Source organism: Ammospiza caudacuta, chromosome 4, assembly GCF_027887145.1.
Source record: "Ammospiza caudacuta isolate bAmmCau1 chromosome 4, bAmmCau1.pri, whole genome shotgun sequence".
Lineage (NCBI taxonomy): Eukaryota > Metazoa > Chordata > Aves > Passeriformes > Passerellidae > Ammospiza > Ammospiza caudacuta.
In genome coordinates, this window is record NC_080596.1 from 5,299,546 (window position 1) to 5,318,418 (window position 18,873).

Sequence of the window (18,873 nt, forward strand, 5' to 3'; positions counted from 1 at the left end):
GCAACTCAGAACCTGGAGAAAGCTAAATTAGCTCCACACAGCTCTTGATCAACTCCCTCTGCAGCTTAAACAACTAAACCAGCAGTTCCCAAAAGTACAACTGAGCCTCCCACAAGTTCATTGTTCTAAAATTCTGTTTCCTGCTCAGGGGAAAAAAAAATAAATATCTTTTTAGGGGATTTTATCATGGTTTAAATATTTGTGTATAACTGATCACTCCTAGTTAAAATCCCAGTTTCATTTTGTTATCTCATAGGTGTCAGCCAGTAATAGCCAATATTAATAAACTCTAAGTTGCAAATATATGATTCATAGTGAGAGAAGGATTTTATCATTGTGATTAAAGCTATCAGCATAATTTTACTGACTCAAAAAATCAAAGGCAATTCCATATTCAGAATATAAATACACCACCAGTTAGATACACGTAAATCACACAAAACGGCCTGATTCAGACACCACAAAAATTAGGAAGTGTGTTTCAGATACATAAAGCTCTATAAATGCACGTAGATAGCCAAGGGCTCTGCTCCAGCACCATTACACTCACATTCATTACCTGTCAAAATAAAAAAGTCTGCCAAAATCCCTAACAAATTTTATCCTGAAAGATTACTTTCATAAGTTAATGAGGATGCACTTGGATGAGGACAAAACATTCTGCATAAACTGAGTTTTTCTATTGCTTTACACCCATTCAAAAGAAGTCCTTAATTCGTTCAATGACTCTCTATTATGATTACATATTCCATTCCATTTTTTAAGTTGTTTTACTATGGGAAAGACCAGAGGGCTAAACCATCAATATTTAAACACATACATCCCTTTTAATTTTGAAAATAATGAAAAATAGATGTTCTTTCACTTCCAAAACTTAAATCTTTTAATTAGAGGAAAAAGCTTAAATAATTGCTCCTGTATGTAAAATCTGTGAAGCTGCCAAAGGGAAAGCAGCTCTCCATTGCCATATGAGGCAGCGAGGGAAGGACTGGTTGGAGGCAGCAGCAGGGAAGGAAAGGAGGCTGCAGGAAGGAAGCAGCAGATGAGCAAGCAGTGCAAACCAAAGCCTGGTTTGTGGGTGCAATCAGCACAGCGGGATGCCCGAGCAGCACAGCACACACTACCAGACAGGCTGGGAAGCATCCAGGAGAAAAGCAAAAATCCCCAAGTACCAGAGCCAGCAGTCTGAGATAAACTGCCCAGCAATTCTGTATTTTGTATTCTGCTAAGAGATGGCTGCATCCTCTGGAGGCCAAGAGCAGGCACGAGGTGAGCTGTGGGAGATCCAAGAGACCTTCTGGTGCTGGAGCTCCCATTTAAGGAACACAAAAGAACCCAGTGCAGTCTGCACTAGAAGCAAAGTTCTGGTAGAAAAACCACGCAGGAACTCCAAGCAAATGACCAGACGTGGTGAGAGCATGCAGCAGGCCAAGGCAAGCTGGAGGCCATTCCAAAAGACATTCAGAGGGACTGTCACACAGTTGCTGTCAGTGGCCATGTGAAAACACAGGAGAGCCAGGACAGCCCTCAGGGAATTGCATTTTCTGCTCCTTTATTTTCTGGAGTTCATACATAAACCTCATTCTACCATGTGAACTGCTTCAGGGTACAGATGCCCAGGGTAAATGACGAGGGCACTGAGTGTTCATTTGTGCTAGTTTGATGGTCATGGTGGGAGGGAAGAATTAAGGAATGTTTAGTTTAACATAATATATGCCTGATATGTTAAAGTGAATGAAGAAGTTTGTAGATATTAATGGGAAAAATGGGGGGAAAGAGGTAGAAAGGAAGAGGGATGGTCTTCCTCATATTAAACTGTCAAATTTAACTGTTGTAATTCACAGAAATTAAACAGGAGAACAAGATAAAGCTTTACCTCATGTCACCAAATAAATGGCAGTTTTAATTGTTCAGAGCACAATTCTTTAAAATCATGGACTGTATATTATCCCAAAATAATAAATTAAAGGCAATAAAATCCTGCCTTATCTTATGAACACTATTTGCTAGCTGATGGCTTGGAATTTGAACAAATACAAGCTAAACTGTATTACAAAAGGGAAATAAAATTAAACTCATGCTATTTTCAAAAAAAAAATCCAGACACAGTTTAGATGTTAAAGTTTCTAAAGCTAAACACGCAATTTAGGACTTCATGTATTCCAATATCTCATCTTGAACAACTTATTATTTTAAAATTTGGAATTAAAGACTTGTCTGGTAGGTAGTTACAATTTTACAAGCCATCCAGTAATTATAAAACTTTGGCAAAAATTGGCAGCTTTGACACTCATTTTGAACTGTTTCAAGAGGTAGCTATTTTCCCATATCTCATATCCTACAAAGCTGGTTCATTTTGGACTGCTGTGCTATTTTTTATTTACATGGGTTTTAGTAGTATTGCTGCTGTTACTGTCTATTTTATCTCATTGCTGCTCCCAGTAAATTGTTCTTATCCCAACTCATGATCTCTGCCTTTGTGTCTCCCAGCAGAGAGGGGAGTGAGAGGTGTCTGCTTTGGGAGACTCTCACTAGGTGGGGGACACTAAATTAGGGTGTGCTGCTCCTAAACCACAGCAGTGTAAAAGCAGGGGGGTGGTCATTTCTTATGCTTTTAGTCATCTTGTGGTGGGGGAAGAGGGTAATTTTAAAAACATTCTTATTCTCCAGCTATATATTAACTATCTGCCAAACCTAGTGACTCTGATGAAGAAATTTTAAATGGTACCTTAACACTAGAAATGAAAACCAAGGACACAAGGATTTGGAAGAAAGAAATTCAGTAAGTTTACCTGACATGACATATACAACAAAAGAGCATTTCCAGTGTTACTCACCAACCAGTCTGAGGATGCTGTATCCAAAACTAATGCAAGCAGATCAGCTAATAGAGGACCCAAGTGCAAATAATATGCTGAGCATAGGCAGTCAAATGCACTAAGGTACTTGCAAGTGTCAGCTCAAATCTAGTGAGAGCCCTCTGTCCTGTTCTTTGCTAACTCACATGGCAACTGCCATGAAGTTTTAAGAGTAAGGTCAAATTCTGCACAGGACTGAGAACAAACCTGCAGAATTGTAAGCAGATTTGCCCAGTAGGTCTGTCTAAGTTGTTCTGAGATATGACTTTTTGCTCTGGCATGTAAATACATTCATTTTAAAGGAGTGAAATCCAAAAAAATAGCAAATGCTCTTGAAATTCGGGGGTTGGGGTGGAATTAGTGGGATGACAACATTTGTTTTATTTTAAATTTGGTCAGCTACTGCCCAGCCATCGTTCAGTGAAGGTGAGCTTGAGGAGGTCAGGAGGACAGGCATGGGGAAGCCCTCAGCCTGAGCAAGGACCAGCAGCCCAGAGAACCATCCAAAGGGATTTACTGCAGGTGCATGGGGCAGGTTGGCAAAAAAAGAGAGAATAGCTTTAAAGTGGGGGAGAAAAATGAGGAGGTTTGGATGGTGAGATGCTTAGGGGTGAATTACATTTGGCTCTGGGAAAAAAAAGTTCGGGAAATGAGAATTTTCTAAGTCAATTGTATTTGGAGAAAGGAGCATACTTCTTGCTTTCTACATATCTGATTGCTCCTACACAGACTTCTTGGCTCTCTTAATCACAAGCTACACATGTTGCAAAATAATATCCTAGTGGCTTTTTAGATGGGCAAAGATAAAAAGGATTAACCTGAAAAAAGCCCACATTAAAATAGTGTAAATATTAATTTACTACTGCAAATTTAGTTTACTCAAATGACAAACAAAATCAATTACTTTGCAATGTTTAGGTCTCTCCCTATCACTTGATCTCAGTGATGCATGAGGATGGGCTCCTTTTGCTAAACCATAGCCAGCTCATTTCAGCAGTAATAGGACATCAAGATGCACAAATTATGCAAAACTGAAAAAGGCCCTTGAAGTTTTTACTCCCGGTATATGCAAATAGTTTCAGCAAACACTTATCCAGTAACCATCTTCTGTCCACTTTTGACACTACTGCTTAGATTCCAGAATATCACCTTATCAGTTCTTTCTGGACAACAGCCTTTTCATTACGTCTCACTCCCTTTTTTCTGAGCACCCTAAATTCTTACTTTGGTATTTCTGCCACTCTAAATTCTTACTTTGGTATTTCTGCCACTCATTCTCTTCTGCCTGGCTTGTATAATTGAGGGGTTTGCTATTTCTCTCCCAGCAGTTTACTGGCAGCATAAGTAAAACTGGAAAATTTAATTTTCTTCTTAGGCCATTTTCTCACTAAATAAGTCAATCAATCAATAAATCATTTATTAGCCACCAATATTCCAGATCAGAATTTTCACCTGGGTGCCCTCTCACTTTTGCCAAGATTTTTATTCATGGATGAGCTCAAAGCCCAATTGCAACTTACTCATTTAGAAAGAAAAAAACCTGATTGACCTTATCCTAAATTTTAAGGCACTCACTAACAATTCAATGACTACAGCTTCTAAGCACAAAGCCCCTCACTAGAAAGGCTCTGGTTTTGCTCTCCTGAAAGACTTTCTATCTCATATAATTAAAGTTTCTTAATTTTGCTCTCATGGTTTTAAATTATCTTTTTCAATTAACAAATTGTCTCTGTTGCCTTTGCTTCCCAACACACTAGCTTTGACATCTACTTGGCTTCACCTACAACTGTAAAACCTATTTGTATCACAAATTCCATGCCTGCATTTCACTAAGGTATCAGACACTGTCCCAGATGTCATTTTACACATTTCTCCACATGAACAGCACTTAATGCTCTGCTTACTGCCACAGGATCTGTAATTTTCTGTTCATTCTACCAGGAAGAGTCTCAAGCTCATTGTTTATCTTACTAAATCTGACCTCTCTTCAAGGTACCCAAGTGAGTGAGGCACAAGTATTGCTGTATTTCAGAGAAACAGAAGACATTGCCATGGACTATACACAGCCACCCTACATTAATTCAGATATATAATATCTCTTCTCCTGGTATCTTAAAGTAGCACTTTCTGTCAGCTTTTGTCCTGGCACCGCCTGCTTATGGATAACATATGGGACAATTTCCACTCTGCCAGAAGTAGGGCTCCTATAATCCCTTGTTGTGCTACTTTTTCCAATAATCAGTTTTGCACCTTCAGCATTAATTATTCGATGGCACATATAATAAACCTTTTTATCAGCAGTGCCTGACAGACACAAGACACTTGGTTTCACCAAGAACATGCCCCCATCATCAAATGGAAGTCCCAAGACCTGCACTTCCCACTGGAAGGCAGATTTGAAGATCTAATGTCTAATATGCCAATCAACACTAGCCATGAAGTGGCTTCCTACCTTTTAAAACTGTTTAAAAAATTCCAGTTCTTTCCCTATCATGATACTATACAGAGATGGATCATTCTTTCATTCTGCCTTTCACAAATTTTATTACATGCCATACACTTCAAAGCAGCCTTTAATGGTAGTCTGAATGAATATGCATATAACCAGCATATTTTAAAATAATTTTGCTCTGCTTCCATTAAAATGATCAAACTTAGTCACTTCAGTCTAAAATCCTTGCAATCACTTGCATTTTTTATCATAGCTCAAAAGAAGTAATTTTTTTTTTACTGGAGCAATATAAATGTTGAGCACCTCACACCCAATTTTTTTTTCCATCTAAGAAACTGCTCTTAATTTAAAATCCATTTGCATGGTATATATAACATACAGAAGCAGCAAAACCTGCAGTAACATGATCTAAGAATATACTAAAACATACACCAAAGACTTGTGCACAGTAAGTAAAGGAAAACATCTACATCCAAATTCTATAATTTGAAGAATGATTACTCACAGGAAGAGACTACTCAGCACTTCACCCCATTTGTCAGGTTTTCAGGTTTTTTTCTTTTAAATCAAAAACATCTGCATGACACTTTGGACAGTTATACACTGTCCGCAAAGATGGACTTTCAATTCTAGCTATGGGCATGAAACAGTTACCACAGCTACTAAAGGCAGGAGATGTGTGTTTAGATTTGTTCTTCTGTGATTCATTAAATATAAAACGCTGCCTTTAATTCTAAAATTTCTCTGCATCTCATGATTTATGTTTAAAATACAGAATGCAGTACATTCATAGCTGACATACCTGCTCCTTGGAAGAAACATGGATTCTTTAATGAAGACTGAACCAGACAGCAGGATATACCAACAGGTACCAATATCATCAGGGCTGGAATAAAATAAAAAAAAAAAAGATAACATAGTTTAAAACACTTGATTTAAATTACTCACAGCAGCACCAAATTTGCACTACAAAGTACATCAAAGAGGCAAAACACTCCAAACTATGGAAGGAAGACACAATTCAATTATTTAAAAAATAATTCCATGAAACTATTCCATGCAAACATATACATTATTAGAATGCTCAGTTTAATTTACCTGACTTTATTAAAAGCATCTATCTATTCATTTGGTAACAGCCCAATTCAAATTAAATATAACTGTAAGTGATTAAAGGAAGCCAAGCTACAGTAAATATGCTGTATTGTATTCTATCAAATGCATTGAAGAAGAATGACAGGTCCTCAATTCTTGCTGAAGAGAGCTGTAGCATCTTTCCCTCTATAAATAAAGGCATCTTTTCTCAATACTAGTCATCTTTTTCTCAAGCCTTTCTTCAAGACAGAAATTTTCCTCTCGGCATCAGCATGCCTTTCTACAAGGTAAGAGACATTTGCAGATGGCAAACCTACATCAGATTTGCCAGTCACCATTATCTGCTGCTGCTGAGCACTGCCCCTTTCACATCTCTTCCTGGCACCAGAATAAATTCCCAACAGAAGGGGCAAAAAGTTTCTCTTCCCCTCTCTTCAACCTTAGAGGAGCTGGATGAGGAAGACTTTGTCATCCAGGCACCGTTCATTCTACTGTAGATTCAGATGTTGCTCCTTGAGTAATACAAAATCCTTTTCATATTAGACTCTTTTTGGATAAATGAGTTCAAATAATGTTTGGACAGGAAAATAAAATAGACCAAGGCTACCAGAAATAGCTGCAGTAGAAGTCTCATTCCATGCTGACAGTCAGTGCTGAGAATCTCTCCGCTGTACTTCAGCTTCTACCACTCCTGCTTCCTCCAGAGAAACTGACTAATTGAATTCACGACTAATGGAGTTCACTGTTATGAACTGCATGAGCTTTCTTATGGAAAACCACATCCCTAGTGACACTAAGAGATGCAGATTACTTAATGAATTTGTAGCACCTTCATTTTTTAAATTATATGTCTCGAGTCTTTAGCAACAACTAGGTCTACTTCAAGTAAGAACAGCCCACATCTTTTAACAATGATGACAGCATAGTATTAACATCTAATCTTAAATCTTAGTAGGCAATGTACATGTTAGCAGTGTATTTTTCATTTGAAGAACTGCAATTTAAGAAGTACATACAGAGGTCCTCAAAACAAATGTGCTAGTCTAAAAGAGCTGAGAGCAAGCCATCCAATCTAAAAACATGTTCTATTTTCATTTTCCACTGTATAATACAAGAATGAGAGAGAAAGGAGAGGAACATAGAAAATTAGCAGAGGAAATTATGGGAACACAATCTATGGCAAAGAACAGAGGAACTGAACAAGATGGAGATTGTATTTCTTTTCTAGCAGCCAATGTCCTGACCAGTGAAGTGATGCTGGTCAGCCACACACACCAGAAGTTACAGCATCTTCAAAATCAAGATTTTAGGAATACTTCTTTATACTGATAGACCATAGAGAAAAAAGCAATAACACAGTCCCACTGCTAAAACAACAGCATTTTGATTCACATATCTGAAGTGTTCTAAGCTGCCTATTCTGAAATGTGCCTCATTTGCTTCTCACATGGGTCTGTATCACCCTCAAACTTTTTCGTCTAGAAAAATCAACACTGTGCATAAGTGCAGAGAACCAGGTTAAGCACAAGAAAAACAGCACTTTCAACAAAAATATCATTCCTAAAAACATTAACATGCACCTGAGTAAAGCATCTTCAGACTTTCCTTCTTTCCCCACAAATCCTATGCTGACAGTCACACAACAGCACTGCTGCTGAACTGGAAGTCTGTTAGGGTTTTTATTATGTTCTTTAATACCTGTCATTCTACATACAAATAATCTGGACTAATTACCACAGTTGAAAGTTTTTGAAATAGAAATTTTCAGCAATGGATACAGACAAAGTTATTTCCCAAATACCTGGGAAGTAACTCTACTAGAATGTGAATAATAATTTTTCCATGTGGATTACAGCACATTATATTATCACATAATAAGTTTTGTGGTCTTGGGGGTGGTTTATTCCTTTCCTTTTCCTAAAATCTGGCAGTTTGACCAAGTATTAAAGTGTAGTCTGATAGAACAGAACATGGGGTCACAGATTTTATCATTCTAAAGCACAAGTAATCTAGATCTTCCCATGCTTCAAGAAAGGCATTTCCAATGATAAAATAATTGAAGCAGAAAAAAATTAAGCCAATAGAAAGTATTTTAACTTTTGCAAATCTACTAACATTCAAGCTCTTATTTTCTTCGTTTGAAGACCTGATTAACTTTTTGAAATCCTCTCTCAGACCACCTATTTGTAAGGAGCTCCAGTTGTCTTTTCTCATTGGACATCTTTTAACTTCAAAGAGAAAAGCAGCTACTGGCTTTCACAATCACCAGTCAGTATATATAATATATACAGTCAGTATATTCAATATGCAAATGCTTAAGACTACTTTTGACTCTAACTTGGAATCATTTAACAAACACCTAGAATGATTATGCATTCAACTGCAATGTTTTGATTTCTTCTTATTTAATCACACATAGCATGACTCTTCACTCAGTTAATCGTCCATCTCTTCTTTTTGCCAATTCACAGGTTTATTCTCTTTCTCTGCAAGTTGGCTCTTCAAAAGTTGTTGGTACTTCTCACTTATCTGTCATGAACATCATATTTTAACCACTTTGTAAATAATCAAATTAAGCATCTGCTCATTTGACAGCTAAATGAACTGATTAAAAAAGTAAATCAAACTTGAGGAATACCATGTAATAGAATTTGTTTTCCCTTTGCTTTATGTGTACTTAACTGGTTTTATTTTTACAGTTACATTTGAGAATTTCTAAGCTCTAAGCTATTTGAATCATGCAGATCTACTGAACTCAACACTTTATTTATCTAAATAAAAAAAAAAAAAAAACTTCAGTATAGCTGTGTCACAGTAGTGGAATATTACTAGAGAATGTGTCTGCATTCAAGGTATCTTCCCTGAAATACACTTTGTATTCTTCTAAAATTTTTACTGTCAGCCAAAACATCATAAATATTTCCAAGTCTTCAAGAGCAAAGAACATAGGTAGGGTATTAATACTCATCATTTTTTTACAACTAGTAGTGTCTTAATATAGTCTTGAGCTAAACATCTGAAAAAATCCCAAATGTATAGCAAACACATTTCTTTCTCCAGAACCCACAGGCTTCTCTCAGAAGAAAAAAAAAAGAAAAAAGGCAAATGAAACACTGATCTATTCCTTTCATATGAAAATATATTTAACTCCTGCACTTTTAACACTTGTTACACTCCCAGTTGATTAGAATTAAGCCTCAACAAAGCCATTTGGCAGCCAGCTTTTGCTAGACAATACTGTCACAAGAAACACGTGCAATTCTTTCATTTTAAGGATTCTGAGCTTTCCACAATTCTATTCAAACATCATGTGGCTTTCAATCAAGCTTCCATGTTTTCTGTACTATGCTTGACATTTGTTCATCAACAATGCATTTGCATTCTTCAGGACTTTTGTGCCTGTCATGAAAGACAGAATAAACTATAGAAGAAGCAGATGCTGAACTGCAAAAGTACTTCTCCAGGCCACCTGAGGACTCATGCAAATACCCATTTTACCCAACAGAGAAGACTCATATTTGAAAGCTTTTCTTTGCATTCACATTTTACATTTGATTTTAAACATTAAAACTGAATTCTAGACAATAAGCCTAATGGTAAAGTTTTCTTTCACTGCTAGAATAGTGCCTACCCCAGCAGCCCACAGAAGAACCGAGAAACTTTATTTGTCCTAAAGATATTTCTTCTGCCAAAGAAACAACGGTAAATTGTTCTTAAAAGGCTTTATTGCAGACAGGACACTTCTCTGACTGGGTTTGCAGGAGGGCATTAAGTCCACATAAGCACTTCATCAGGAATTAGCTGAAGCAGGATTGATGCTGATGACCTTTCCACAAAGGCATCCTTCAAGAGACAAGGGGTTTTTCAAGAGTGAATGGGAAGGTCCACAGCACCTGTCAGTCAAGCTGATGTAAAAAGGAAAGACATCTGCTGAGGTAAGATCTTTCCTATTACTGGTTTAGTAAGGATGCCACTGCTGGCCAGCATCACCACGACCACTGAAGCAGCAGCTGTCACACATGAGGAGACTGGGAGTGCACTGAAAGCTCCACAAAGCAATGGAGCTGCTGAAGGGTCTGGAGCAAAGTCCTGTGAGGAACAGCTGAGAGAGCTGGGAGTGTTTAGCCTGGACAAAAAGGGGCTCAGGGGAGGCCTTATCACTCTCTACAAGTGCCTGAAGGGAGGCTGTGGTCAGCTCTTCTCCCAGGCAACAAACAATAGGACAAGAGTTAGCCTCAAGCTGCCCCAGGGGAGGTTTAGATTGGATATTGAAAGTGTGGCCAAACACTGGAACAGGCTGCCCAGGAAAATGCTTGAGTCACCATCCCTGGAAGTATTTTAATGTGCAGATCTGCTTAGGGAGAGGGTTTAGTGGCAGACCTCGCAGTGCTGGGCTAATGGTTGGACTCAATGATCTTAGAGGTCTTTTCCAACCTTAATGATTCCATGGTTCACATCTGGCTGAAAGCAAAGCTCAATGATCTTAGAGGTCTTTTCCAACCTTAATGATTCCATGGTTCACATCTGGCTGAAAGCAAAGCTCACCTAACCCAGCAAACAGCACTTCCTTTCTAGTTTTGAATTCCTCTCTGCTCCCTCCCTCCACTCTTGCAGGGCCATATGCAGAGTGGGAGTAGGAACAATTTAAATCAGGAACTACTGACACATGTACATTTCCAAGCAGGCATACAAAGACCTTTTCAAGCAAGACTTTACCCTACATGTTAGCCTTAAGTGAAAGAATACGTTGCTTCAAGTACCTAAGACTGAGGGAAAGTTGTTGTTTGTTTTGGGAACTTTCTTCAGCTCGGCTCCTGTCCTGGGTTTTTATCTGGATGAAATGTAGGACTGTTAAAAGTTATACGGCCTACCAAAAGCAGCAAAGATATCCACTTTCCCTAGTTACAGAAAACAAGATTTATTGCCAAGAAAGTTAGATGACACAAGCAATTTATCCTGCAGAGAATCAGAATGAAGTCAACCCCAAAGTCACTCACTAGGGGCAGTAAGAACAACAAAATCAATACACACTCATTCTGTCCTGAAAATAAGATTTGTGTTCTGCAGAAACAACAACAAAAGGCTCGAGTACCAAGATTTAATGTTCTTCTTTTGTTAACTACTATGATAGAGTTACCTACTGATAAATTTTCAGAATATTCAGTTTTAGCAGTAACCTTACAGTGGAGCAAAACTGAAAGCCAATACCAAAATAGCCACCAATGTGCAGGTTTTATTATAACCTGAACTTTAGTTGAACAAAATTTGAATAAATTTCCTTGAAATCTTAACTTTTGTATTAAAACACTGTCAAGAGCAGAGGATTTCCTGGGGAATCTATATATAATTTCCCAGAATGCCAGAGAACTTGACTTACAGGAATTCAGGAGCTAGAAATGGAAAGTCATAAATTGGATTGCCATGCCTTCCCATTGTGTGTCCCTGCCCAGCTCCCTTGATGTAGCCCTTTAACACAACTACAAGCTGCAGCCAGACAGGACACCTTTCTGCTTTGAAAATCACACAAAAAACTGAGGACAGAACTATTCAAAGAAAGTTCATAGCTGACACTAACTGTTCTGTCTGCAAACTTCAATTGTGTCATTATGCAATGGCCTATGACATCACTGGGTTGTCAGCCCTGATGAGTTTAGACAGCATTTTCAGACTGAGGCTTTCACATTTTCTAGCATATGACTGTTTTCTCTGAGACCTCAGAGGCACTCAAAGTTCAAAAATCAAGAAGTGCTTATAAATCTTCAGACTGACAAAATCCAAGAAGTTTGCAGTCTTTCTCACAGTCTCCAGCACTTCATGGTATGATCTATTTATGCCCTGAGAAGGAGCAGCTTCTTATTCCCAGACCAGCAAGTAGTTACATATACACTACTTAAAACTAAAGCTTTATTTTCTAATTACAAATATTTTATTTCTATATAAAGCAATCAGCAGCACTTGCATGCTTGCAACTACACATTTGTAACTATATATCTGAATTATATATTAACGGCATATCAAAGAAATTCTTCACAAGAAAACATGTCCAACACACACATCAATTCTGTAATGCATCTGTCTACTGCAGCACAGGTGTTCCAATTTTAGCTTTCAGATTTCCTGATTACTTAAGGTGCTGAAAAACCCTCCAAAATATTAAGCTACAATAAAGATTTAAATCAACCTGTTGAAAAGCTGAATAAATCTCAAATATCTATACCATCTGTAGTGTCTTCCTCTATCCTAACAGGTCCTGATATATCACTTTTCTTTAAGACTTCTTTAGAAATAGCTAAATTTTTAAAAGAGCAGTCCATTTAATTCTTATTCTCCATCAAAATGAGACACAGCACTACTAAAACCTCTGGAATAACCAATCATATTAAGCACAAGCTTACTCACTCAGGTTCAACTGAGATAATGAACATCATAAGTATGTACAGTGGCAAGAATTTGCAGGTCTTTGTGATGACTGCTGTCAAACATGCTTTAATTCTGTCAAATAAGACATCTTCAGTGCAAAATTCAGTACTTGGACTTGAAAGCACATGCTAAACAAAAGTCTTTCCTCTACTGCCCACCTTCTGGTCATTGGCTTCTCAGCCAACTCCTTTAAAACAGCACATGCAAAAAGCTAAGTAGCATGCAGGTCTCAGTGGAAACAAGCATGGAAATTACCTCCATATAATTACTATTTATATTCCTTTTGCACTCGGGTCTATCCTGAGACCTAAGCAACAGAGGTGTCATTGCCTCTCCAACACTGGACTTACAGCAACTCCAGATGGTGGCAGGACCCCTAAATTTAGTCATCCTCAACATCCAGAATTGCCTTGCATTCAGAGCTATTTTCAAACTATGCCATAAAAAGGTCATGAATTCAACAAGAACAATTTCTTGGTAGTGAAAAAGCTAGTTTAATTTGTGGAAAGAGTAAGTCTTTAAAATTCCAGCCACTAAAGGATTCATTCAAGATTTACATTAACTACATATAATACCATCATCCTACAATCTATAACACTTGTAATTGTTTTGATAACTTACAAACCAAGGTGCACCTATTACATTTTCATGTAATCATACTCAGTGTTGTCCAAAGTGGAATAAACTCCAGAAAGTAAGCAGAGTAATTCCAAAGACATTGCTCATGTTCCCAGGTCTCCAAGTGAGAGAAGCAGAAACAATGGAAATTTGACATGTCAGAACTGGGAGCTCTTTAAGACATTTAAGCACTACACAAGAAGAAATCCCAAAGAACATTGCTCTGCAAGCTCATGCTCCATAGGATCTTGTTCCAGCAGATTAATCTGTCTGTTTCTCTTTGCTCATTTTGGTTATCCTCTCTGTGCTGACAGCTATAGGTAGTTTATTGTTTTAACTGAATAGTCACTGCCAGAATTAGACATTAGCCTTGAGATGTCAAACATGTCCAAGTTGAACAATTCTCTCATTGCCTGAAGACCCTGCCCACTAGCACTGTAGTGTTCAAACACAGAGTAACCAGAAAACTGCTTACTAACTTTGTCAGCACTGCCTCTAATCCTCCTTATTAAGCCAGTTAAGCAGTTACCTGACATCTGCCAGAGCATTTCAGATGCTCTTGATCACAATAAGAGGTATCTCCCAAACACAAAAGTAAAGGAGATTGGTACTTGACGCATTACCCACACACAATTTTCAAATATTTTTCTTCTTATATGAACACATTGAAGTTATATTTAGAGTGAAGATTAGAAATAAGAATAAATTTAAGACAGAGTTAAAATATATTCAGTAACAAAACTGATAACTCGGAATTTTGAACTTCTGATTTTCACTAAACAGTGTGCATATTTCAACTTATGTCCATGATTATATATTACAGATGGACACTTGTGATGAAAACTTGTGTCTTGACTCCCGGTAGCAACAATGGGAAATGCAGAAAAATTAACCATAGTAAACAATTCCTCAGTATTCATGAAAAAAAATAATCAGAAGAATATTTTTCTTAACAGTATTTAAGTTATTTATAATTTTTTTCACTTCTGAAATAAAATCAATTAAATAACACAAGAATTTTGGTCAAATTAGTGATTATTACAGAGTGTCGATAATGCCTGTTAGTCTAAGAGAGTGGATTAAACAGGCAATTAATAAATACATTATACAAATATATGCACACAAGCTAATTGACCTATTGTCATAGAAGTCTAGCTATTAAACTTGTACAGTGAATTAGTCCTTAGTATCAGAAGAAAAATGCAGAACAAAAATTGCAGTCTCCTACATCACCAGAAAACTATTACAGAAGCAGCAAAATAAAATGATCTTGCACCCAAAACACTCTTAAGGCAAGACAGACAGATCTGTTCTTACATCTTAAACTTTCTTATGCGTCTCCAAAACCAAAGCTTTGAGTGCCTCAAAGTTCTCAGAATTACAACAAAAATATGAGAGCTTTCAGTGAAGCATTTACAGTAAAGAAGGTGCAAAACCATTACTTCAGTCATCATTCAAGGAAATCTCAAAATCAGGTCAAACAATAACACAAATTTGGAACTGGCTGTGCAAAGCCAACAGACTGTAACATTGATCACTGACACTATTAAGAAGCCTTGATTCAGTGTCTGTTTATACAGAGACAACTGCCAAGTCCTTGAATGTGTTTATTTTAATGATAGATATTGCCTAAAAAATTCCCCACAAAAAATGTATCCATAACACAACATACGAATCAGGTTCCTGATTTACTGCAGTGCAGAACTGGCAGCATTCCAATGATATTTTGGCAACTGCCCAACTATCAGAAGGCACAATACACCTTTAGGAATATTTTCAGGACAACACAGAAGAGTCCAGCCCTGCTGCAGAACTTCTTTGCATTACTAAATGTACTGCTGCAGAACTTCCACAGAAACCTGCGGATATGGAAGAAGCACAAATGAATACATCTATTGCCTGCAGAGATGTACCTGAAAATTCTGATACTGACCCAGAGATCATACAATCATTTAGGCTGGAAAAGACCTTTACAGTCATGAAGCCCAACCATTAACACACCACTGCCATGTTCACCATTAAAACCATGTCCCCAAGCACCACATCTCTGTGTTTTAAACACCCCCAGGGATCTTAACTCAACCACTTCCCTGGGCAGACTGTGTCACTGCTTGACAATCACTTCTGTAAAGAAATCTTTTCTGATATCCAATCTAAACATCCCCAGCACAACTTGAGGCAAGTTATTCTTATCACTTTTTACTCAGGAGATCCCCTAGCAATTCCTTTTCGTACTCTTTTAGGACTTAAGTTTTCTTAAGTTATCTGTAAGTTACAAACATATACAGCTACAGACCACATACACTGCATCTATAAAAGCACTCCCTCTTAACACAATTTCAGTAAGGTGGTCTCAGCAGTGCTGTTCTGTTTAAAAATGACGAGACCCTGAGATTAGTTCAGTTGGCCAGAGCAGAGTGCTGATGATTCCAGGGTTGTGGTTTTGATCCCTGTATGGGGCATTCACTAAAAGATAGATATGGCAATCCTTGTGAGACTCAGAATATTCTGTGTGTGTGTGTGTGTGTGCAGCTAAAGAAGATAGTTTCAGCTCATTTTTGTCACACTTTCAAGTCAGGCAATGCAGAAATGTACAGCAACTTTGGCATAAATTTTTGTTGGTTTACATGCTTCTGTCCTCCTGAGGGTCTTCAGGGCAATATGTTACCATGAAAGAACCATGAATTCAATAAATGTCACTTTTATTGTAGGACACAAAAGCGTGACTCTTGGATTGCCACTCTTACAAAGACTACTCACAGATCTATTTCTCACCTGTCCTTGCACAGAACTACTGCCCTGCAGCATTTTTGAGACATTCTGCTGTACCTCATGAAACACACTAAGATTTTTCTCTAAGAAAACAATCAATGTTTGAGTAGCTACCAAGAAGATGTGCTCCTTTATTCCCTTTCCAGACTTCCTTTGTTTCAGGATTTGATGGCTGGGCCAAGCCAGTCCTAGAGAAGGCTGCATGACTAGCCCAACACCAGTGTGTTTGGGTCTTGTGATTTGCCATGGACATATAATTCATTAAACTTGGCTAAGGCTGGATGGCGATATTACTGCTAACAGGCTTGAGAATTTAGTTCTAATCATGGAAATTTCAAAAATAATCAGCTGAAATTACATCTCTTTTTTACAGCTTTCTCCACTTCTCATCCCCTTTTTCCTCCCCATTCCACCACCATACAAGTACTACAGTCTTAATACAAGTAGATGTTTTTCACTCCAGACTGCATGACAAATTGGGAATGAGGAAAAAATCAAGACACAACGTAACTGAAGTTTTTTGTCTCACACCTGCCTACCACAGTCAATAACTTAGAAACTAATCAGCTATTTCTCATTTCAGCTGTGAACATTCTCTGTAGTAATAACTGCATTTTGCACACAACATTTTTCCCTCCAATCTCCAGTTTATATATATACAACTTCTACTTGTCTTTCTCCAAGCTGAATTTCATTAAAGGTTGCAATCTGAATTACGTAAAAGCACACAAATATTTTGACATTAGACAAGAGCTTTTTCCAGCCAGACATCACACTAAAATTCAGTTCAAGATGTTCAAGAGATAACTACTCTTTTTAAAACAGTTGTCCTTTTTTAAGAACCACTACCATCACAACCAGCAGCCTACTAAGTAGTCTGCTCTTAAGAACTTTAATCAAAAATGAAATCTTCTCAGCGGGGACATGTGGGAGGTAGGAGCATATATCCTATCAGGACTTCATTTGAAGGATCTCTAAAGAAAAATACACTTCATAATAACCTGGACTGGGGTTTCCTTCAAATTTTTAAAAACAATACAAGCAGTAACTAAGTTAGTGCCAGCTTAAATTGCTCAAACTGCAGGCAATGTAATCACAAACTGTGTTGTGGTACAGGCTGGCAATTCAGAAACATCAGGCTTTATTACTGAATGACTTTAGACTGCAGGTCAGCAAATCATAACATATTTTGTTTCAATCCAATATTCCTAGTAAAGAAAATAAGGGAAACTTAAAATATACAAGACTTCCTTACAGAAAGAGTAAACCGAACACCAGTGATGCATACACACAGAAATATCAAACAGCATGGCTGAAAAACACACACAGCCCTCACATGACTAATGAGGAGGAAAAAGAGGTGGTTGTTTCATTAGACACATACTCATTTGCTTACATCCAAAGCACTTATTGCCAAAGAATCCTATGCCATCATAGCACAAAATTCAATTTTGATCTGAAAAATTTTGTTCAACTGTAAAGAGGTATAAACACCCTCTACAAGTCTGCTAGAACTTTCTAAAGAAAATGCTAATTGGAAGCTCACTGTTGGAGATATCAATAATTACTATCACGCATGTAAATACATTTCATGATATGAAAATAGAACATTTCTTTCTTTGGACTACTGATAAAACATATATTAAGTGACCAAAATAAATATATTTTTAATAAGATCTCTAAGTAGATTTGAAGAAAAGGAGCAAGTTAAAAAAAAAACCCAAAACAAATATGCAAGTCAAGAAAGCCTCAGTTCTGAAGTTCTGCTTTGCAGGTTTTAAACCCTTTTGTCATTAACATCCCATCAAATGAAAGGAGTAAAATGACTGGCAAATGAAGAATAACTCAAGCTGAACTGCCACTTCTAATAACCCAGTTTCCGTTTAAGCAGTGAGATGGCCGTAGGGTTTGGGAATTTGTCACTACCATGTACACCCGTTGATAGGAAAGTAAATGCAGATGAGATGAGCCAATTTTAAGCAACGTGCTCCTTTTTATCCCTTTGGTCATAGGAAAAAAAATCTATAGAGCTACTATTAAAATTAACAACTTATTTTTGGGTTTTTTAATGTAGGATAAAATAACTGCACATAATAATAATGCACATAATTATTTTCAGCATTGCATGCATATGCACAACAGAAATTACTTTTTTATAGATACCACTGGCAAAGCAGACAGACACACAGTTTTCACAATGAAAATTTTTTGATCAAATAAACAGAGCAACTGCATTAGTCTGCCCATTAGCATTTAGGGATAAAGATTTAGCTTTTCTGCCCTGAGACATAAAGTTTTGCCTCAGGGAGGTCAAACACACAGGTCAATTAACAGCTCCAGCAGTTGCAGCTACTTTAATAGATATAGCACCCAATTTCAGATTTCAATGCAAATATACCATCAGGAGGCAGAGGGAAGAAGCTGTAAGTTAAAAAACAATCTAAAATGTTAAAATCTGATGGTCTTTTAATACCTTAGCCTTCATGATGAAAATAAGAGCATCAAGTGATAACTCTGGTAAGTTCATTAAAAAGTAACCAGGTTGCATGTTCCAAGCTGATTTCCCACAGCTCATAACTGAGTGGATCAATCCCAGCCTGGCTATCACTTTGCTTCTCTCTCCTGTAATACTCAAAGAATTTTTCCAAACCTGTACAT

The 18,873-nt window shown here is 37.4% G+C and overlaps 1 protein-coding gene across 6 annotated transcripts in view; it reads right to left on the reverse strand.

The window, feature by feature from the left end:
- The window catches only part of RAPGEF2 (Rap guanine nucleotide exchange factor 2), a 185,048-nt gene that overhangs the window by 103,954 nt on the left and 62,221 nt on the right, over window positions 1-18,873 (reverse strand). For all 6 annotated transcript variants that reach the window (XM_058803151.1, XM_058803153.1, XM_058803154.1 and 3 more), the window contains exon 4: window positions 6,113-6,196. In XM_058803151.1, the coding sequence (XP_058659134.1) occupies window positions 6,113-6,196 (84 nt within the window). The remainder of the gene's footprint in view (window positions 1-6,112; window positions 6,197-18,873) is intronic.